Source organism: Camelina sativa, chromosome 13 (genome assembly GCF_030686135.1).
Source record: "Camelina sativa cultivar CO46 ecotype springtype chromosome 13, ASM3068613v1".
Classification (NCBI taxonomy): Eukaryota; Viridiplantae; Streptophyta; class Magnoliopsida; order Brassicales; family Brassicaceae; genus Camelina; species Camelina sativa.
Window position 1 is genome coordinate 15,953,186 of NC_141892.1, and position 21,552 is coordinate 15,974,737.

Below are 21,552 nucleotides of genomic sequence, written 5' to 3' on the forward strand. Positions count from 1 at the left end.
ACGATTAGGCGCATCGGGTAAAGCCTCGGGTTCCCCAAAATTTCTATTTTCTTTTTTTAAAATTTTTTTTTTAATAGAAAACGTAAAGAAACATAAAAATATTGTAAAATCCAAATTAAACAAAAAATAAGATGGTTAAAATTAAATGAGAAGATATTAAAAGATACCTTTGGGACTTCCTCCCGAGCTTGTTTTAGGTCACTAAGCTTGACTTTTCCTCCTCTCAAGCATTGTTTTTGTGAGGGAGAGATTTTAGAATCCTCTCCATTGTAGCAGACTTATTCAACGGATTCTCCGGTTTTTTGTCCTGGTTCCACAGCAAAGGCCGTATGAACTTCTTAGAAATGCATGATTATCCTTGGCATCGTTTGGATGGAGAAAACCTGACCATCGATGGTAGGACTTTTTATTCCTTTCTCGATTTCAAATTTCATTTTGATGTGCTCTCCATGCTCAATGCTAATCAGTCCCTTTTCACATCTATCACCGCACCTACTGTCACCAAGAATGGTCTTCCGAGGATTAGTGGATCTTTTGGTTTCTTATCCATGTTAAGGATCATGAAATCAGTGGGAATCTCCACTCTTCCGATCCTGAGAGGCAAGTTTTCCAGGACACCATGCGGATGCCTAATTGTCCTATCAGCTACGACCAAATATAGGCTACTTGGTTTAAAACTGCTGAAACCCATCTTGTTGGCAACTAAAAGTGGCATGATACTAACTGAAGCTCCCAAATCGCACAGGCTATTGGTGAAGATCCGAAGGCCTATTGAACATGGCAGAGTGAAAGAGTTGGGGTCCTCCAGTTTCTCATTGATCATCAGTTCAAGATCTAAACACACTCCACTCCTCAAGATTACATTCCCAATTTCTTTAACAGCTTCCTTTACTTCCATCTCCCGCTGACCGTCTCTTTGATGATTTCCTCTCTAAGAGCGTGTGGTGGCAAAAACTTAGGAGGAGGGGCTTTCCGGTTAGACGTAAGCTCTGCAAGGGCCTTCAATTCGATGTCAAGAGGTGCTCTGAATCTTTCCTCCAATTCTCCTTCCTCAGCTGCAGGAAGTTGAGATCGGTCTGTCATCTGGACGTATGCGTGATGGCTCATCCGATCATTATAATCAGGTAATGCATCAGGTTCAGCCTCGAGTGAGGCATCGGTTAGCGATTCTCGAGCTGGTGCTCGATCGACAACTCGATCAGTCTGATCGAATGCATGATCAGTTTGATACTCAGATAGGTAGTATTGGTGCTCATAGATCCCACTGTGATCCATATCCTCCCTTTCCTGATCGTCACTATCCTCAGTGAGGTAATCATCTACATCTTCAACAAATATTGATTGGGCAGTAGCATAATCCTTTGGGTTCCGAACAGATTTACAGGGTAGCTGGCCATGCTTTGGAGGCGGTTGTGTGATGGATTGGCTTTCTAGGTATCTTAACTTAGTATTTAGAGAGTCTTACTTAGCATTGAGGTCATTGTACCCAGAGTTAATTTTGGTGCTCATCTCGGCAAACCGTTTTGCGTTGTCTATCATTGTCGATGCTTGACCTTAGATGATTTGCTGAATCAAGCTGCGTAGGTCAGCTTCTTGTTGTTGGTTTTTGGATCCCTGTTGTGGCGGAAATCCAGGTGGTGCCAATGGTTGATGGTAACCGTTGGAATACTGCTGTTTAGGAGCATAGCCTTGATTGTATTGTACAAAAGGCTTTGGCTGTCCTTAGCTCCCTTGGACTGCGGATGGGTAGATTTGATCCTGAGGATTAGCAACATTAGGATTACATTAGGAGAGATTCGGGTTTGGTTTGTAGTTGTTGTGAAATGCCCTGACCGCCACCTCTTAGTGGGCCCCATATCCAATCTCAGTCCATGGACCCACCTTCCTTAATGGGCCTCACGTCCTCTCACTAGGCCTGTGAGTCCATCCATATCCGACAGCCGGTTTGCTACGTCTGGGAGGCTTTAAAGACTTGTTACCGTCCCTACAAATCACCACATGATATTTCCCTGTGTTTTTTCCTCACTCGCACAGTTCCAACAGTCACTTCCCGGAAGGTCATCCATCCTAATACTACTCCAGCATAAGCACGCTTAACTATGGAGTTCTCTCAGGCCCCTTGACCGAAAAGATAAGTGCACTTTGGTGACATAGGTGGCCAAATCAATTCTTTTAAACCTCTCCGCAAGTCTCTGAAATCAGGGTGTCACATGTTGTACCCTTTATTGTAACCCCCTTGATTGTTGATGTAGTTCACATCCTCGAACTGAGTATTCTCCCCATCTTGTTGCTGAAACTGGTCTTCCTCTAAGAGTGAATGGACATGCTGTTTGTGGTTGAGGAGTTTCTCCAGTTTGTCATTGAGGGCTTTCATATCTCGCTTATACTTTGAATCGTCCTCTCCGGATGATCGTATGGTGCGATCATACTCCTCATTGTAGTGCCCATCAGATTTGGCTAAGTTCTCAACCAGGTCCCAACCAATTAAGCTTTGAATATGATGTTTTGACAAATTTCCAATAAGATTCTCAAGTGGTACTGATGATTGATCAGATACCGGAGACAGTTCAACCTGAGCTGCTACTGGTTGAGTTTTATGAACTTTATCAGAGAATTTTCCTTTTGGTGTGAATCCTGGGGGAAAAACATATTTCCTATAGCATCTCTCTACTATGTGACCTACCCTGTTGCAGAAGGAACATATAGGACACCCTTTGTTTGGCCCATTTTGAACTTACATCACTATAGGTGGAATCTGAGTTGCAGAGTTCATGTCTGAAACTTGGAAAGCAGCAGGTGGAGCAACCACATTAGAGAATCCTTGTTGACTGTTATCTTGATCTAGAATGTGGTACACCTCTGCTAAGCTAGGGAGAGCCTTCTTTGCAATTATTTGTCTCCTAACAATCGCATATAACTCATTAAGACCAGCTAGAAACTTCACAATTTTAGCTCACTCTGCCTTCTGTTGCAAACAAGCAGCTTTTCCACAAGTGCAGGGATCATCTAGTCCCTCTGAACTATTCAATTGATCCCATAGAGTCTTCAAAAGAGTGTTATATTCAGATAAGGTCATAGATCATTGGCGGAGATCTTGAATCTTTTGAGTAAGATTATATGTTTGTGGAAGATTGGTCATAAGAAATCGACCATGGAGATCACGCCATATATCAGCAGCATCATTTATACGCAAGATACTACTATATATCTGAGGAGAGACAGAGTTCAACAGCCAGGATTTTACCATACTGTTACATCTAGACCATAGACGAAACTTCATATCTGTTTCTAAGGGACGAGGCAAGGTTCCATCTATGAATCCAATTTTATTCGTAGCATCTAAGGATACTCGCATATCAACACTCCAATCACCATAGGTTTTTTCATCTAAGCGATGAGAGATGATATTCAAACCTGGATGATCATCACTATGCATATAGAATGGAGATTGAGCCGGATCCTCCATCTCCGATGTTGTAACGCCTCGCGAAGCTCCAGAAACTTGAGAATTAGTTCACATAGGAGTATTCGGAGGTGGATCTGTAACACTGGTGGATCGCGACGACTTCCGAGCAGCTGAACTCGCCGATGGTTTCGAACGAGTTGATTTCCGAGTTGCGCGAGCTACGGTCACCATTGTTTCTTCAAATCGAAGAACAAAGAAGGTGAATTAAGCTCAAAAACAAAGAGATTAGATTAATTACGACGAAGAATTGAGCTCCGATGGCTCTGATACCATATTATGATCTCGATGAAATGAAGAAGATGAAGAAAAGTTTGTTAGAGAATACAAAATCTTATTTCATTCTTCGTATCTTAGTCTGTACATGTATTTTTGTATATATACAAGTATACTAAGCTAACCGGATTAAACCAATATTTAACCGGACTACAATCTGTACAATCCCAATATCTATCCATTCAAAGACTAACCCTAACATAGAGTAATCTAAAAACAGTAATTTTAGCATTGAAATCAAAAACCCAGAATCAGATGTGGTTGAGACAGATAAGTATCAGAGCTATCACGAGAGAGATATATATTAATCAGATCTGGTTGAGACATATGGCACATAAACTCTAAATTATTTGTTTTATTTTTCTCAGATCTATTTAGTTAAATCTTTTCAAGTAATACGTTTGGAGAAAGTATAAAGCTACGAGTGTGAGACAGAGAAATTTAGCGACAATGAGGAAGGATTAGGCCATTATTGTTGTTGTTGAACAACCTTCTTCACGAGCCAGCCACAGAAAGAGAGAAGAAGAAAAGATAGAAGAGTATATAGTCAATCATTGTTCAATGAATCATAATAATTTGTTATGTCGGAGTGGTTAAAGATAGTTTCTAAGATATATGCTACGCAGGATCGAGCTCAGCTTGTTACATTGTTAATAGTATTTAGAAAAACGATGTCGTTTTGCTATTTCTATACACGTAGAATCCACATCAGATTGGTTTAACGGAGAAATTAACAGAGTTTGTAATTAATCACGTTTTTGTATATTTAAGCACAAAATCATAAGTTGAGGTATGAAATTCAAATATTTTAGAAGTCAATGTCTATTACAGCACACCCAATAGTTCGATGTATCCAAGTCTGGCGTAAGACAAGTGCAACATGTGCACTCGAACCACAATTTTTTTGACCAAATTTTGTTATATTTTATCGCATTTTTTCAGAAAAAAAAGTTATATTTTAGGGTCTTTTTCAAAAATATTGTCATAATAGATTTTAACCCACGGTAACGATGTTTTTTAACTAAAATATTTAGATTTTATAAATACACTATATACATAATATATAATAATATGTTTAAAAATATTAACAAAAAAATTTATAGTTTTTTTGCCATTTTACCACATAAAAATTAACCAAAGAAAAAAGATAACAACATTGTTGATTGCATAAAATAAATTTGGTTGGAGAGAAGGCCGTAATTTTTTTTAATAAAAATATTCATTTCATGCAGCTTTATATTGTGTGTTCAGATCAAAACCCCACCCAACCCTGAGTTTGTGTCGTGACTTCCTGCAAGACTTTGCACCTCATTCTGATGTGGCTAGACCGCTCATCCACATCCTTCTTCTAACTATCATGTTGTTTTGGTGGTGCACAATAGACATTTTGATTTCGTTTCAAGTGGTATGCTACCAATTTGGTTGGATCTATCTCCATCTCATGATGAAGCTCTCTATTTGTTGTATCGTCCCCATCCATTGGGTCCTGCATGCTCTATCTCGTGCTGCAGTGTCACAAAATATGAATCTCATCAAGACATAATCATAAACCTAAAATAAAGACATAAATGAGCAGAAGAATCGCTCTCACCATTTTGGTTTTCTTTAAGTCTCAGTCACTATCATTAAATTCATCACCCAGCGGTTTCCTGACAAATCAGAAAAAGAAAGTAAATCAGCTTGGAACAGAGTATTGAAAAATAAACCAAGAATATGGAGCTACGAAATGTTAACGAAGATTAAATCTTAATGTGCTGGTTTTTTGTTTTTTGTGTTTTTGGTCTATTGTTAGATTATTTATACATGTAGCATACGGTTAGGATTATGTTTATTAGTAATCGAGAAAATCTTTGGTGAGCAAACTTTAAATTAGAAAATATAGCAATTTGAAATAAATGTTAATATTCAATATTTATTGCATAAATAAATTATAGAAAACGTAAGGCATGTTCTCTAAATTTGGTACAAATTATTGTTGGAATGAACACAACTTGGTCTGATTGTTTTGGAAAGTCGAGATTAGGGGGAATAATTGTTAACAAAAATCGGAAACCTTCTGTTAATTTAATTGATCATACATTATAAATCTAATATATTTAATGATAATGATAGTGTTCATAAAAAAAAAAAAAATCTCACTTTCTATATTTCCGGATATATATAGATACAATAACATGTTTAATTTTTTAATCATATTATTAGAGATTGACTACTGTTAATGATAAAATTATGGAAATAATTGAATGGAGAATTTTCATTTAATTTTTTGGGTTATACGTATATGCAAAATTGCAAATATTGATTCTTGCAGTTGTTGTTTTTTGTGTGTGATTTAATTATTAATGATTTTTAAATGATAAACAATGGCATTGTCTGTAAATAATTTTGAACTCCAATCCTTCTTCTGAAAAATAGTGTGAAAATAATAATATATATATAAGATACTATTAGAGTTATTGCAAAGACCATTTTTCATATCACATAAAATTGATGAGCTGGGCTTGTATGTTCATAGAACATATTGAAATCGTCCTATTATGAAAGAAAACCGTTTCGTGTATTCACTTTTTTCCAGAAACAAAATATACTGTACAAGGATTATAGCTACCAATGAGAATGCGCCACGTAAACGTCGCGAAACTTATAAACACAAAACGCGCAAAGAGTCGTAAAAAGTCTAGCTTAATAATCATCGCTTGTTTTGGTATATATATTTTTTTCTTTTTAAATTAAAATCTCCACTAGGTGGTTGTTGTTGTTGACGAAGAAGAAGAACCCAGAAATTTACTCTTCAATGGCTTACGTCGAAGGAGGTACGAAGAAAGTACAGATCTTTCTCTCTGGCTATCTTCGTTTTCTCTATTTCTTTTTCGAACCTAACTGTTTTGTCGATCTGATTGTTCGTTTGTCAATCCTCAAATTTATCCAATTACTTGAGCACAGATTCCGGAATTTAGAAAACTATTAACCGTTGATTTCTACAGAATTTGGTGATTTAGTATATCTATAGAAGCTCGGTTTTGTATGGATTGGATTGATCATGACTGTTTAAAAGGGGTTTTCGATTTTTTTATTTTTTTTTTTATTTGGTATTCTGTGTCATCATGAAAGGAAGAAATTTCATATGGTTTTTCGAAGATCTGAGATTAGGTTAGAAAAACTAATTGGAATTGAAAGCTCGATGAACGTTTTCTAGGCTCTGGATATCTAAATTGTGCAATTCAGGTCGTCACACTTCAGCAAAGTTTAAAACGTTTGAGAAATTTATATTGGGTCTGAGTCAGTTTTAAATTGATATTCTTTTGGGGAATTTTAGCGTTGGCGAGATCATGTTCAATTGTTTGTTGAATGATTAATGTTCCTTCTTTAATAGAAGGATTTGATGATATGAGTGTATGAAGCGTATAGGAAGACCATGACGTTTTGGATAAATCTAGTAAGCGCATTAGGAGATATAATGCTATCTATATTCATGTCTTATAGCTATTCTCTGTCTTCATCATCAGAAAGCTCATAGGCGTATGGAAGATTGAAATAAGATTATGTCAATTATTTTTCCTTGTTTTAGGATTCTCAGGAATCTAATTTGAATCGAAATCTCGATGAGGAGACATTGTGCTATTCAGGTCACCCTTAAGCGAAGTTTCAATGTTTCATATTGGGAGAAGTTAGGAATAATGGCTGACTAATTTGTTAAACTTGCATTCGTTCGATAAATTTTAGTGTAAAGCGAGATCATGTTCAATGGTTTGTTAATCACTGATGTTCTATCCTCTAGAGAGAATTTGATATGAGTGTTACGGCGTTTTGGATATATATTACTATATTTTTGGGAGGGGTTTTTGATGTCTTAGAGAGAATGTAGGAGCTTCCGTTAAAACATTTCTAGGGGAGAGATGAGAAAAGAAAATTTTCTGGAAATAGCTGTCCATGTATTCTGAAAGTACAGATCGTTGCGGCAAATTTAAACTGTATTCGACATTGACAGACGTTCGAACATGTACCAGGTGTGGTTAAAGCGAAGCGACCAATATGGAGACTAAGGACGATCAAGGATTTCTTCTTGTCCATCATTAATCTGATACAAGTCTTCTTTATGACCATGTTCTCGGTGAGATTTTACTTCCGTTTCTTGGGTTATTACATTCCATCATCTGAGCTGTCACAAGCTATGACTAACCTGATGCTTGTCAGATGGAGAAATCAGATGCTTACAGGAAAGGTTCTAAGGCTAACAAGAAGTGGGATGGTGGCGGCGGAGGTGGTGGTGGTAGCGGTGGTGGACCTCCTCGACCACCTCGTGGGGGCCTCGACAATGTTCGTGGCTTGAATGATATCCGTGGAGCTGACCACAGTAAGTAACCCGAGATGAATATGTTATTTTATCTCTTTTGATAATAGAATACACACATATGCATTGTGTATGATTCCTAGTTTTGATTTTGACATGAATCTGAGGAATGGAAAATTTTATTGGTGGTTTTTCAGATTCCCTACCGGCATGTGGCTCATGCTGTGGCTGAGCCTTGTTCGTTGTGGAGAGCCTAAGAATAAGCGAAGGAATTATATCATATACATATTATCTAGTCTTGAAACGATGCTTTGTAATTTGAGGAAGCAATGAACGAAGATTCTGGTGTATTTGCATTTGCGTGTAATCAAGCTCTTTGTACTTAGATGGACGTGTGAAGTTGTTCACCTCTAGTAGTTCGTAAATTACATCCAACCTACTTAAGAACAGTATTTGGGTAGAGATTCAACGAAACTAACTAAGTAGATAATTTGAATTTGAAGCATGCGGAGAAGGCGTAAGGTGTTCGCTTTAGATTGCAATGTTGCTCCACAATTTGATTGCTAGCTATTTGGAAGGATCTAACGTAAATAATGACAGCAAAAAGGATTGATATTTTCTTCGTCCCTCTACCGCAAATCTCCTCTTCAACTTTGCAGGACTATACAGTTAGTGAAGTTATTTACCAGTTTCTTTTTTAACCAAGTCCCAAACGTTTTGTTGTTGATCAAAAGGGAACATAATGTTTTTGCATTCCATTGTTCTGATTGAGCTCATTAGCAGGAAATTAATTAAACTAGAATTTTTCTGACAGAAGAACAAAATAAAAAGTTAACAGATGCATGATCAGGAACCAATGCGAACGCTGAACCTTTTCTCTAAACTCACTGAGTATGTAAACTACCCTGCACATCATTAGCAGCTTGTTTTTTCCCTCTCAAAGCCGTAGAGTACGAAACCTTAACACCAAGTCTTTCTTCAACCAAACTTATGAGATTTTTGGGTTTTAGAGAGTTGAGTTCACCTTGATAGTTCTCACGCAAAACAGATGCAACTAACTGTGGTGTCCCTATTCTTTTATCTCTTCTTGTACCTGTCGTTAACCAAGAGCATGTATGCATCTTGTTATAAGTTCTAACAGAGAAACGATCCAAATTCTTAAGCATCGACACTCGTAAAGACCATTTGCAACTACTATCACGACATTTCAACACATATAATCTAGTCGATGACTTAAACGTAGCAACCTCGAAACAGTTTCGAATTATAGCTCTGTCAACTACATCTTGAACCGCCTGCTTACTCTCAAACTCTTGCCCTATACTCAAACCAATACCATCTTCCCATTCAAGACTTCCAACCTCATCATCCCCTCGTACATCAGGTGTACTATCAACATCAACAAACATCCCAAAGTTATCCACGTACGTAACATCATCATCACACGGGTCATTGTTATCCAACGGCGGATACTGTTCCACTTCTTCCACTTCTCTCGAAACTTGCTCACCACAGCTCTGGTTCTGTTCAACACCTTAGATGAGTTCCACATGCAAAACATCTCTACGATGATTCTGATCTCCTTCCATTAAATATCCTAGAACATCTTCATCATCCAAGATATACGTTTGTCTCTTGGGGTCCTCAAGCAACGGGATGTAACTTAACCTCAACATTGTGGTAGCTTCGTCTAACATAATCTTTTTGCATATTCTATTAACCAACCCTGAATAAGTAAACTCCTCTAGTAACCCTTTCATCACTAGTGTATAAACCCGATCTTCTTTTCGATTCCATCTTACATCGTTTCCGTTTTTTGAATAATATCCTCCGTAATCAAAACGTACGACTGTGTAATGACCATCATTCATTTTCTTCTAACTAAAGAATAAAGAGAAATTGAAATTGAGTGATTCAGTGAGCATTCCAAAAATAAAATAAAATAAAAAAATCTACAAAAAGCTTGATTGAAATTGAAATCCCTAAATTGGAAACAGAAAGACAATAATACAAGAAGTAAGGACCAGAAAGAAAAACCTGAGTAGATTGAAGGTTTTGGCTTTAGCAAAGAAGAGCTCGTTGGAGGAGGACGGCGAAGGAAGAAGAAGGAGATGAAATTTTCAGATTGATTCCTAAATCATGAGATTTGTCTACCTTTCCGTGTTGAACATCGTGCCGGTTATAGTTTTCTCAAACAAACTGTATCCCGTTTTTACTTAATCAAACAGTGTCGGATTTCCCCAAACAAACTACCTTCCGTTTTTTTGTTAATACCATGGTTTCTTAAAGCCTCCGAGTACTACTACTAAGAAAGACAAGACAGACATGTCTTCAAAAGTTCAAACCCGTGTTATCACTTTCTAGAAGCTTTTGTGGTAACTTATAACGTTTTGTTATATTTTGATACTATAAAATGGCTATGGACTTCAAACTTATAGCAGCAGTGTTGCGTCATTGTGGGAAAATACAAGCTTTAAAGCGTGGGGAATCGATTCAGGCTCATATAATCAAACAAGGGATCTCTCAAAATGTGTTCCTTGCTAATAACGTGATCTCAATGTACGTGGATTTTAGGTATTTGGGTGATGCACATAAAGTATTCGATGAAATGACTGAGAGAAATATTGTCACCTGGACGACGTTGGTTTCTGGGTATACTTGTGATGGAAAACCCAGTAAGGCTATTGAACTGTACAGAAGCATGTTGGAATCTCAAGAAGAAGAAGAAGGGCCTAACGAGTTTATGTATTCCGCGGTTTTGAAAGCGTGTGGGTTAGTGGGTGATCTTCAGTTGGGTCGTTTGATTCATGAAAGAATTGGTAAAGAGAATCTGAGTAGTGATGTTGTTTTGATGAACGCTGTTGTAGATATGTATGTTAAGAATGGGAGGCTTAGTGAAGCTAATAACAGTTTTAGGGAGATTTCACGGCCTAATTCAACTTCTTGGAACACTCTCATTTCCGGTTATTGTAAAGCAGGTTTGATTGAAGAAGCGGTTAGTTTGTTTCACCGGCTACCCCAGCCAAATGTTGTGTCTTGGAACTGTTTGATCTCAGGATTTGTAGATAAGGGTAGTCCTCGTGCGTTGGAGTTTCTAGTTAGGATGCAGAGAGAAGGACTTCCGTTAGATGGTTTTGCTTTACCGTGTGGCCTTAAAGCTTGCAGTTTTGGAGGCTTATTAACAATGGGTAAACAGCTGCACTGCTGTGTTTTAAAGTCAGGTCTAGAGTCTAGCCCGTTCGCACGCTCTGCTCTTACTGATTTGTACGCGAACTGTGGCTCTCTAATTGATGCAGCTGATGTTTTCCATCAGGGAAAACATGCCCTGCTGTGTAATAGTGTTGCTGTTTGGAATTCTATGCTCTCAGGGCTTTTGATCAACGAGGAGAATGAAGCAGCATTAGCTCTGCTTTTGCAGATGTATCAGTCAGATTTGTGTTTTGATTCCTACACTCTAAGTGGTGCTTTAAAGATATGCATCAACTTAGTCAACTTGAGACTTGGGCGTCAGGTACATGGTTTAGTTGTAACCAGTGGTTATGAGTTGGATTGCATCGTAGGAAGCTTTCTTGTTGATTTACATGCAAACTTTGGGGATTTACAAGATGCGCATAAACTGTTTCATAGACTTCCAAATAAAGATATCATCGCTTTCTCTGGCATGATAAGAGGCTGTGTGAAAGCAGGTTTCAATTCTGTGGCTTTTGATCTGTTCAGGGAATTAATCAAGTTAGGACTCGATGCTGATCAGTTCATCGTCTCAAGTATTCTCAAAGTCTGTTCGAGTTTAGCGACTCTTGGATGGGGCAAACAAATTCACGGGTTGTGTGTAAAGAAAGGTTATGAATCAGAGCATGTCACAGCGACAGGGCTAGTAGATATGTATGTAAAATGTGGTGAGATAGACAATGGTGTAGTGTTATTTGATGGTATGTTGGAACGTGATGTTGTCTCTTGGACAGGGATAATTGTTGGATTCGGACAAAACGGACGAGTAAAAGAAGCGATTCAGTATTTCCAGAAGATGATCAGTTCTGGAGTTGTACCAAATGAGGTAACCTTTTTGGGGCTTCTTTCTGCTTGCCGACATTCTGGACTACTTGAAGAAGCAAGATTATTCCTAGAATTGATGAAATATGAATATGGTCTTAAACCGTATCAAGAGCATTATTATTGTGTAGTTGATCTTCTTGGTCAAGCTGGGAGATTCCAAGAGGCAGAAGAATTGATAAACCAAATGTCGTTGGAGCCGGATAAAACAATATGGATGTCTCTGCTCACTTCTTGCGGAACTCACAAGAATGCCAGACTGGTTACCGTAATTGCTGAGAATTTGCTCACGGCGTTTCCGGAAGATCCATCTGTTTATACATGTCTTTCAAATGTTTATGCTACGTTGGGCATGTGGGATCAGTTAAGTGAAGTGAGAGAAGCTGCTAAGAAGTTGGGGGCTAAAGTATCTGGAATGAGCTGGATCGAGATTGCCTGATGCAAAATGTAAATTGTATAGGATAATCTACGCACTCAAATGAAAAGCCTCTTTAACCTCATTTCTCCCTGGCTTGCTAGAAGTTGAAGATTCTTGAAGGCATGTTTTCCCCTTGTTTTTTTTTTTTTATTTGTCTAGGGATTACTGTAATGCTAGTTAAACAAATTATTGTAATTATATTACAAACCCTCTCATTTTATTGAAAAATATGGACGTTAAAGATTCTCTAACATCGTGTATTATCTGTTAAAAGGACATCAGACAATTCATTTCGAATGCAGATGTGGCTTTTCCTTGATTGGAACCGCATATGAAAAAGCTTTTGTACTTTTATCATCTAATCAACATTTATTAAAAGAGCATATAAGGGAGCATTTTTAGAAGCTACAAATGCTCTTATATGTTCTCTTCCTCAATGCTGAGTTTAAGTGTAAAATAAGTAAGTTATGGTTATAACTTGTAACTTGTAAGCATAATAATGGTACATATATCTGAACAAAGTTCTTACTCAGATGCCAACTACAGTACTACTCTTGTTATCTCACAAAAACTAATATTCTCTGTCTTCTCTGTTTTGAAGGAAACAACCTTTTTCACGTCCACTAGCAATGGTGATTAACATGTTCCACGTATGGGCTTTGAACGTGACCGCCTTGGTTATGATGCATCCTGGAATATGGTGACAATCGCCATATATTGTTCGTACTCCGATCCGATTAGTTGTTCTACTAACTGATGAGTGTGTGTTCTGAAACCTTCATTCAGAAGTAGTAAAGTCCCCCCAGAAAAGTAACTGTATTCCTTTTGGTTATTCAATATATAACCATATATGATTTTGCAGCACATTCTTCCACTTACAAGGACTGGACAAATTTTGGGTATGAGGCGAACTATTTCATGATAGACAAAAAAAAAAAAAAAAAAAAAAAAAAAAAAAAAAAAAAAGACTGAAGGTAAATGGTCCTGTAACGTGAAATGGCGAGTAAAGAATAATGGGATGAAAAATTAAAAAAAAAAAAAAGATACGAGGAAGTTAATACTTCGTGATTTAAGAATCGAATTGGCTTATAATTTCTTTTTTTTTTACTCTATCATTTGTTGATCGGAATCGACGTGGCCGAAGATGTCTGGACAGTCTACCCATAATCCGTTCTCTCGGGCTTCCCAGTAACCTCCTTTGTATCGGTAAGACTCGCTTCCTTTCTCCTTCATGAACCACCTCGGCTTCCATCCTCTCTCCTGCATCTTCCTAGCCTGTCTCATCATACGGCCCAGTTTATAGCTTTGTGAGTTCTAATTCAGTATATATTTCTGAGAAAACCAAAACAGAGGAACAAAACCAAAAGAAAAGAAACTGTGCAGTGGTGGTACAACTTGTATTACCTGACGTTGTCGCTGTTCCAGCCGCAACTTCTCTGTGTTGGCCATTTCAAACTCTCCATTTTCCAGATATCTCTGGTCAGGTCTCAGTCTTGAATCCGTTGGTGGCAGCCTCTCCTACATTAATTTCTCCTTCAGGTCTGAATGTCTCCTTAATAAATAAATTTATGAAAATAACAAACGGAGTTCTCTATGGAATTTACCTTCAGCCCTGTCGTAAGCTCATTCAACGTGATTGCGAAACGTGTTAGATTATACTTTGTTGCGTTTCCAGGAGGTTTGCTCCGTTTCCAGAGAAGTTGAGCTCCTGACATAGCTTCACTCAGTTTTCCCTTCCCAGAACAATCACCCGTGACAAAGTGCATGCTCTCATCCCATTTCCCAAACATAGTTGCAACTGTCTTCCCATTTTTGTCTTGAACTATGCCATGAACCTGTGCAAGGACAAGTTACTTAATGCCCCCACAACGTAGATCTCAGACTATCACAGCTAAATCTGGCAAGAGAAACGTAGCCAAAATATCTCTTTCCAAAACCAAACTTTTACTTTGGAAATAAAACAGTAACAATACCTTATTCCTAAACCAAGCAAAATACACTGAAGTTCTTTAGTATGTATAAAAAAGTACGTTTTGTAATACTATATAACATATAATATTTATTGAAGAATGATTTCTATTCTATACAAAAATGGAACGAGAACGAGAGCCAAACCAAACTGAAACTTTCCAATTTGAAAAAAACCAAAAAATAGGTTCTAATTTAGTTATAATTTCTCGTAAAACGAATAATCAAATGTCCACTCCTAATCACAATATGTGAACACATGATCAAAGTTAAAACGTACCTGATGAGGATTTCGGTCTATGATGGACTGCTCCTTGAATTTAAGTTTACATGAGTATTCAGCACTGCCCTCAATACGCATTGTACCGTAGTGATCACAGTACAATTTACCAAGTATGAGATTGTATATTGATGTCGTCACCTACAAGTTGAAAGAAAGAATAGTATCAGTGAACAAGTAACATACAAAATGGTTTTTTGCTTGGTCAAAATTTGATTGGTACCTTACTCCACTGAAGGATTTCTCCATCGTCAAATTGCAAAGTCAATACACCAACAGGATCAAGCTGAATAGATCGACCCCAGAATTTGCTCCTCAGATTGCTGTCTCCCCAGAATTTCCATCCCGTGCCATCACAATGGCATGCCACAACCATAGGATGATGGCTAACCTGACACCAAAACGAATAAGAGGTCTGAATAGCTATAGCTAAAGAAGTAAAACAGAGAAAGTGGATTTGCGTGTGGTGAACTGAAACCTTTTCTGAGAAAAATCGAAGGCCTTTGTCTGGATAGTCTGCCTCGTAAGTTTCACCTAACAATGGATTAAAAGGTTTGCACATTCTTCCTTCGGTTGATGCATACCCAGATACAGCAAAAGCAGCTACATTAAGAATCCTCATGAGGCTATTTCCCTGAAAACGTTTCACGTACTTAGCAACATTCCATAAGGGTTTAAGATGGGACAAGCGTTCAGATGGTTTACCCTTTTGCCATATTCAAATGCTCGGTCAAGAAGGTATGAATATTCCAAATCCTCAAAACATTTCTGTAAAGAAGATAGTGGCTCGTTGAAGTAAACTGGAAGACAGACTTTTGTTAGATCCTTGCCTATATTGTCTTTGATCATTGACCAAAGGCTAACACTTTTCTCCTTTTCAACCGGATCAGGTAAATTCTTCCTCCTTTTAACACGAGGATAGTTGCATCCAATAGTCTTGATGGAAGGATCAATATCATCTTCTGACTCAAAGCCACCATCATCAGACGAAAATGATGATGTACGAAAACCAGAACCACTACTCTTGAAAGAACTTGAAGAAAGAAAGTCTCGTGTATCAAAAAAGGTATTTTCTTCCTCATCATATTCTTCCTCGGCAGCATCACCTCGTTCATTATCATCTTCAGATTCGGTGGCAGTACCTTCTGAGATAAAAAGGAACCAAGTCAAATGCAAACTCGAATCACAACGTAGGTAGATGAAAGAGATATATCCAGGAATGCTAGGCTCGAGAATGGGAAGCTGGTAACTCACCACTGAACTTCTCATGTCTTAAATCACTGGAACCTCCATTTTCAGCCTGCCTTTGACTCTCATCTACAACTGTGTTTTCCAGATCTACCTTTTCTGTCTAGAGAACAATACAGGAAGAGCAGTTTCTTAGCAGAACATAGCCGGAAGAGAGAACAAATAAATAAATTTTCATACTACTAAACTCTCTAGTAAAGTTAGAAGGATTTCTAAAACACTACAAACACAAAGGATGCGGGATACGATACCCAGCAAAATGAACAAAATTAACAATTTTTTCCTCCAGTAGAACACCGATAGTTCATAACAGTCTCTCCAAATCAATACGACCATTGCACACAGATTATAGCAGTCAACATGAGATCTCAGTGAAAGATATTTAGTAGCTTTTTGTTGTTAAGTTGTAATACCTCCAACTGCCTAAGGGTATCAATGAGAAGCCACTGCTTTTGCTTGAGAAGCACCAGCTGGCTCTGGAGTGCTGAGAACTCAGACTTCATGATTTGCTCACAGTCCTGAATAGCTAACTCACTTACTCCTTCCTCAATCAACCTTAGCCTAAGCTTTTCAGTCGACATGGCCAAATTGTTAGTCGGAGCCATCAATTCACTGTTAGACATCCTTGGAAACATATCTTTGACAGCTAGTAAAGCCTCGACCCAAGTTGCTCGGTCCTCTCTTGTCTCTGCACGCAAGTGAAGCCTCTTGGTGCCAGTGAATATAGAAAACCTCTTATCATCTGATCTACTCTCCCTAACTGAAGAAACCTACAAAGGAAAAATAAAATCATCATGAATAAAAAATAGTTTCAATCACAGCGATACCACAGTATGGATATGATTCAATTTGTTGAACCTTGAGATGGACTTCTCCGAATGGCTTGCGCCGGAGTTGGCAACTACTACTGCTTCCACCACGCCTATGATGCCTAGAGATCATACGAGCAGACTCATCTCCGATGACTTTAGATCCTTTCTCAGTTTCAGGACTAACAAAGATCTTATCAGGTCCATGGATTTTATAATAAGAAAGCACACCATCTTGCAACACAAACCACCTAGGTCGCCATCCTCTACCATAGTTCACCCACTTATACAAAATCCCAGCGATTCCATTCCCAACGATATCGTTAATCTTAACATCAACCGGAGGTTCTCTAACCGCCGCCGGCAAAGCCAAAACGCGTTGCCCCAATCGATTCGCGACATCACTCTGGTGATTAAACGAGAGACTATGGATGAGATTGTGATTATCAGATTGACCTGAATGATGATGATGATTATAACTCTGAGAAGCAGATCGAGTCATAATCGGTTCGGATCTCGCTGAATTAAACGGTGCTGTTGCGGAGGAGGTAGCGTATATAGGTAGAGGCGGTTGTGGCTCCGGTAACGGCGGCATCGAAGGAGAGTGATCGGAGACAGTGGAAACGCAACAGAAGGGATGCATGTGGTGGTGGTAGTAAGAGAAAAAGTCTTTAAGATGAGAAATCGAATAGATTGAGTCCGTTGGATCCGATGATTGTGTGGCGGATGAAGACGACGGTGGTGGAGAGAAGAGAGAGAGTAACGTTCATGGCATATAGAGAGAGAGAGATGATTTTGAGAATTGATGAAGAAAAGGGGAGAGGAGAGGTTGTTGAAAAATTTTGGTCAGAGAAGAAAAGCGAAAAGTTCGGTAGGAGAAAGAAAGAAAGAAGAGTCACCGGAGAGGCCAAACCTTTTTTTTTTTTTTTTTTTAATTTACTAATTTTGTTTGTTTTTAAAAAAAATTATATATTGGAATGACTTGAACGAAGGGGCCAAAAAATTCGGTGCCGTCGTTGAAGTGTTGTTTCTGACGTGGCGAGGAATGGTAGATTCGTCACTTGCAGTGTTTTTTTTTTTTAAATACTACAATTAATTTTTATTGGGTCTTAAAACTAATTTTATTACTTTTCAACAGATTTTGGGGAATATTTTAATAACCTTTGTATTTAGTAGAATTTAAAACAGCATATTCCGTTTTTGTGTTGGTCATAAATTTCATTATTAACATAAATTCTTAGTGCATAAACGAACAATTAAAATGAAAACTGTCTTTTTCGATCACATGCATTACACATTACTTTCTTCGGTAACTAGTATAGAAAGAAGATTATATATTAAGTAGGATGATAATAAAAGCCATAAATTCTGAATCTACTTTCCATATTAACATTTTTTTTCATGATTGTCGAATATGGTAGAAATCATATAAGAATTTCCAAATCCAAACTATTTGTGATTGACAGCCTAATAATATTGATTTTCATGTATTGTAAAAGATTTCCAAATCTTTTTTTAAGGGATTTTCACGACTTTATTTTACATATATCATTCTATTAGAATTGAATAGAAATTTATTTTACTCAATACCCTAATTAGTGACGTGTAGATAAAATTGGGTTTCTGCTAATCAGGAAACTAATTCGTAGAAGAAAGGTAACTAGTGTACTGCATTTGGAGAAGACGATATCAATTCTTATGAATTCTCTTTTGTTCCCACTACGTCGAAACATTAAGAAATATAGCCAATTACTATCAAAGCAAACTATCAAACGACATGAGACATAAATCTGACGTTGGTTAGACATGAGATTTGAGCATAATAGTAGTTCTCATAATAATAAGTTTGTGGGTTAAACAATTCGTAATCTTTTGATGCTAATAGTAATTATTAATTAAACGTTAGTCCATATATATTCCAGTCTTTTTTGGCTACATTAGTGGACGGACTATGTGGCTTGCGTGAAGAATACGAGAGAATAAACTGCAGAACTGGTAGTTGTTCTACGTACGGGGAGATTCTTGATTTTGTCTGCGTACTCTATAACTCTATTTATTTCTCCTTCACCATCAAAATGCTTAATGCTTTAAGTTAGTCTCATGAACTAACTACGATCTAAAGTTTGTGTGTGTTGTTAATAGCTTGCATATGTGCTTGACCTAGCTTAGATGTGTATCGTGTCATAGGAAGCATATACCACTTACCTATGGATTAGAATCGAATTTGTTTTAAATGCTTTGATTTATGCATCGTTGTCTGCGATAGTTGAGTAACGGAGTATAGGGATCTTAAACGGTTAGTTTGTGACCTATAATTTAATGGTTCTTTCGTGTTTCGTAATCCGAGTCTTAGATAAACAAACTAATCGATCCCATGTGATCTCCTTTATGCCCAACTTTTTCCTCATTTACTTTACTTGCTTTTATTTACGTTATTGCTTACTTACGACCTTGACAACAAAAACCCATTTTTATTGAGTCATAGTCTTACATCTCTTTCGACGGATTCTCTAAACAACAACTCTCCCTTTGTGGGATCGATCCTTAAATACTTCAACCGATTAACTGTGCACTTGCGGTAGTCGTGTGATCATTTGAGGTAAAAGATTTTAATGCAAAAAATCACACGCATCAAGCATTTCCTTAACCAGGACCAGCCCCCCGTGATCCTCGTAAAACATCGCAATATCCCTCCCGGAACATCACCACCGCAATGGCCACTCCCAAGCCTCACTCCAAAACATCTTAAACACTTTGGTGTTTACAAATACTCTTTCCAAAAATCGACAAGTTCTAACTATTCATAAAACTTTCTATTTATGGAAAGATTCCATTTATAGAAACTCGAACTATTTCCCTTTTCCACATGACACACGAGTCAAAAGTCCAAAAGAAACTTCATTTTTTTTAATCAAACATCAAATGTAGGGTTGTCAAACAGGCATCCCCGTGACCGCATGGACTGACCGCAATGGTGTTGCTTTTCTTCTGATCCGCTGCGGACTGGTCCGCCAAGGGCGGCGGGTGACGTATCACAGCCCATGCCCGTCCCGCTTAGCTTTGCGGACTAATGGGCATGCCCACGGGCGTTGATAATCATACTAACGAGCTTCACTTTCTTTTTGTTCTACTTCGTTAACAGGTTCCGAGATTGACTATGTTCAATCTTGTAATGGATTTGATTTGTTTCTTCATGATTTCTTGTTATGTTCATAAGGTGGTAGTGGAATTGAAGATGAGAGGGATATTGAAGAAGAATTTAGGTTCAGAATAACGACATTAATAACTGTTACCGTCAAAGTGGTAGTGAAGATGAAGAAAATATAGATACTAAATGTGTGGCATGCTAAAGATCAAACGTTTTTGGGGAGCAATAACAGATTCTTAAGCAAAAGTCTGAGACTTTGTGTGCCTTCCAGAACAAACGGACAAGAAGTGAGCAAAGATGTTGAAAACTGAATGCGCACAACAACAAAACCTCCTATGAAGTTAAACAGAATTCATAATACTTGTCTTGGAATCCGATTAATTAAACTATGAAAATCGTTTAAAGGAGTTGAAGTACTTAAACTGAACTGAAATAGAAGTTTAAAAACTTAAACTGAAACATAAACCAAAGTATTAAACTGAAATGGAAAGCTGAAAACATAAATCTCAAGGTTAAGATGTCTCTTCAACCAAATCAAGCTTCATCACCAACAATTGATTGGAATGAAGGTAGTGTCTCATCTTCATCAAATTCTTCATCCTCCTCTACATATGGTAAAGTAATAGAAGAAGGTCAAAGTAAACATATGTCACTTAAAAGTTACACAATCAATACCAAATTGTAAAAATTGTTTGCTTACAATTTTCATATGCTTCAAAACCTTTTAACCAATTGCGGCAACATATTAGTGCTTGAACATTTTTTGGGAGAAGACGGCTTCTATACTTGTTCAACACTCGAGATCCAATACTAAAAGAAGATTCAGATGCTACTGTTGTGATTGGTATACTAAGGAGGTCGCAAGCCATTGACGCTAGTTCTCCATACCGCTGAGAGTTATCTTTCCAATATTTTAAAATATCCAAGCTCTCATACTCTATCATGTCTATCGGTAAATCATCTAGATACATTTCCAAAGAAGATTTTCCACTAGTAACAACAGTTTGTTTGCGAAAGTTTATAAAATCCTGCAAATGTATAAAGCAAGACTCAAAACATTTTTAAAAATCTGCAAATGTGTATAAAAAAAAGAAACCGTAACTAAACCAAAAAAAATTCTAGACATCTATAAACATTTCTCAAAAGAAAACTTAAAACCAATAGCATAAGAGACTGAAAACTTACATCATAGTTGCCAAAACTCCGTTTTTTTCCTTCATTCTCATCACTTTGCTGATTAGTTTCACGTGTCTCTGTAGAAGATGACGTGAAAATGGACTTCTTCTCATAAGATTCAAAAAGAGTAGTAAGCTTACCACGCAAATGTTTAATCTTTCCCTCAGCAGAACTCTTGCCGAGCTTTCCAAAACAATAATTTACAAGTGTTAGCTTCAACCTTGGATCAAACATTGTAGTCATTGCAAAGACATCACTAACCTCTTCCCAATACTTATCAAACCTTTCTCTCATTGGGACAATCATACTTCTGATGACTTCATACCACATGGTTTGAAGCTAAACAGGACTAGCACTAAGCAGGGTTTTGAGACAAACTATTGAGCCCTAAAGCCATATATAACAACATACCAAATCAGTGATCA

At 37.5% G+C, this 21,552-nt stretch overlaps 3 protein-coding genes and 3 pseudogenes across 9 annotated transcripts; 2 read left to right on the top strand and 4 right to left on the bottom strand.

The window, feature by feature from the left end:
- Window positions 1-2,206: 2,206 nt before the first annotated feature.
- LOC147929627 (uncharacterized) lies at window positions 2,207-3,637 on the bottom strand (annotated as a pseudogene).
- A 2,569-nt stretch (window positions 3,638-6,206) lies between these two features.
- On the top strand, window positions 6,207-8,415 carry LOC104736866 (uncharacterized). Of its 2 annotated transcripts, none has more exons than XM_010456942.2 (4): window positions 6,207-6,552; window positions 7,747-7,850; window positions 7,934-8,093; window positions 8,228-8,415. In XM_010456942.2, the coding sequence occupies exons 1-4, from the start codon at window positions 6,534-6,536 to the stop codon at window positions 8,260-8,262; spliced, it is 318 nt and encodes a 105-aa protein (XP_010455244.1). In that variant the 5' UTR covers window positions 6,207-6,533; the 3' UTR covers window positions 8,263-8,415. The 2 variants fall into 2 exon arrangements, with proteins under 2 accessions (XP_010455244.1, XP_010455245.1); XM_010456943.3 differs by having other exon boundaries at window positions 6,414-6,563.
- Window positions 8,416-8,719: 304 nt separating this feature from the next.
- LOC147929628 (uncharacterized) lies at window positions 8,720-10,165 on the bottom strand (annotated as a pseudogene). The gene is made up of 2 exons (XR_015577655.1): window positions 10,068-10,165; window positions 8,720-9,911 (listed from the first exon to the last, which is right to left on the bottom strand). The product of XR_015577655.1 is annotated as an uncharacterized LOC147929628 (transcript).
- Window positions 10,166-10,340: 175 nt separating this feature from the next.
- On the top strand, window positions 10,341-12,749 carry LOC104736865 (pentatricopeptide repeat-containing protein At4g08210 pseudogene; annotated as a pseudogene). Its single transcript, XR_015577654.1, has one exon. The product of XR_015577654.1 is annotated as a pentatricopeptide repeat-containing protein At4g08210 pseudogene (transcript).
- An 841-nt stretch (window positions 12,750-13,590) lies between these two features.
- Window positions 13,591-17,829, bottom strand: LOC104736864 (oxysterol-binding protein-related protein 1C). Of its 4 annotated transcripts, none has more exons than XR_015577653.1 (10): window positions 16,853-17,754; window positions 16,408-16,764; window positions 16,001-16,097; window positions 15,452-15,891; window positions 15,225-15,380; window positions 14,970-15,132; window positions 14,747-14,887; window positions 14,103-14,333; window positions 13,903-14,016; window positions 13,591-13,773 (listed from the first exon to the last, which is right to left on the bottom strand). XR_015577653.1 is itself a non-coding variant. In XM_087480532.1 (10 exons), the coding sequence occupies exons 1-10, from the start codon at window positions 17,444-17,446 to the stop codon at window positions 13,603-13,605; spliced, it is 2,469 nt and encodes an 822-aa protein (XP_087336658.1). In that variant the 5' UTR covers window positions 17,447-17,829; the 3' UTR covers window positions 13,591-13,602. The 4 variants fall into 4 exon arrangements, 2 of the variants coding, with proteins under 2 accessions (XP_087336658.1, XP_087336657.1); XR_015577652.1 differs by having other exon boundaries at window positions 15,452-15,888; window positions 16,853-17,744; XM_087480532.1 differs by having other exon boundaries at window positions 14,970-15,137; window positions 16,853-17,829.
- A 2,508-nt stretch (window positions 17,830-20,337) lies between these two features.
- On the bottom strand, window positions 20,338-21,457 carry LOC147929629 (zinc finger BED domain-containing protein DAYSLEEPER-like). The gene is made up of 3 exons (XM_087480673.1): window positions 21,137-21,457; window positions 20,652-20,979; window positions 20,338-20,378 (listed from the first exon to the last, which is right to left on the bottom strand). The coding sequence occupies exons 1-3, from the start codon at window positions 21,455-21,457 to the stop codon at window positions 20,338-20,340; spliced, it is 690 nt and encodes a 229-aa protein (XP_087336799.1).
- Window positions 21,458-21,552: the final 95 nt, after the last annotated feature.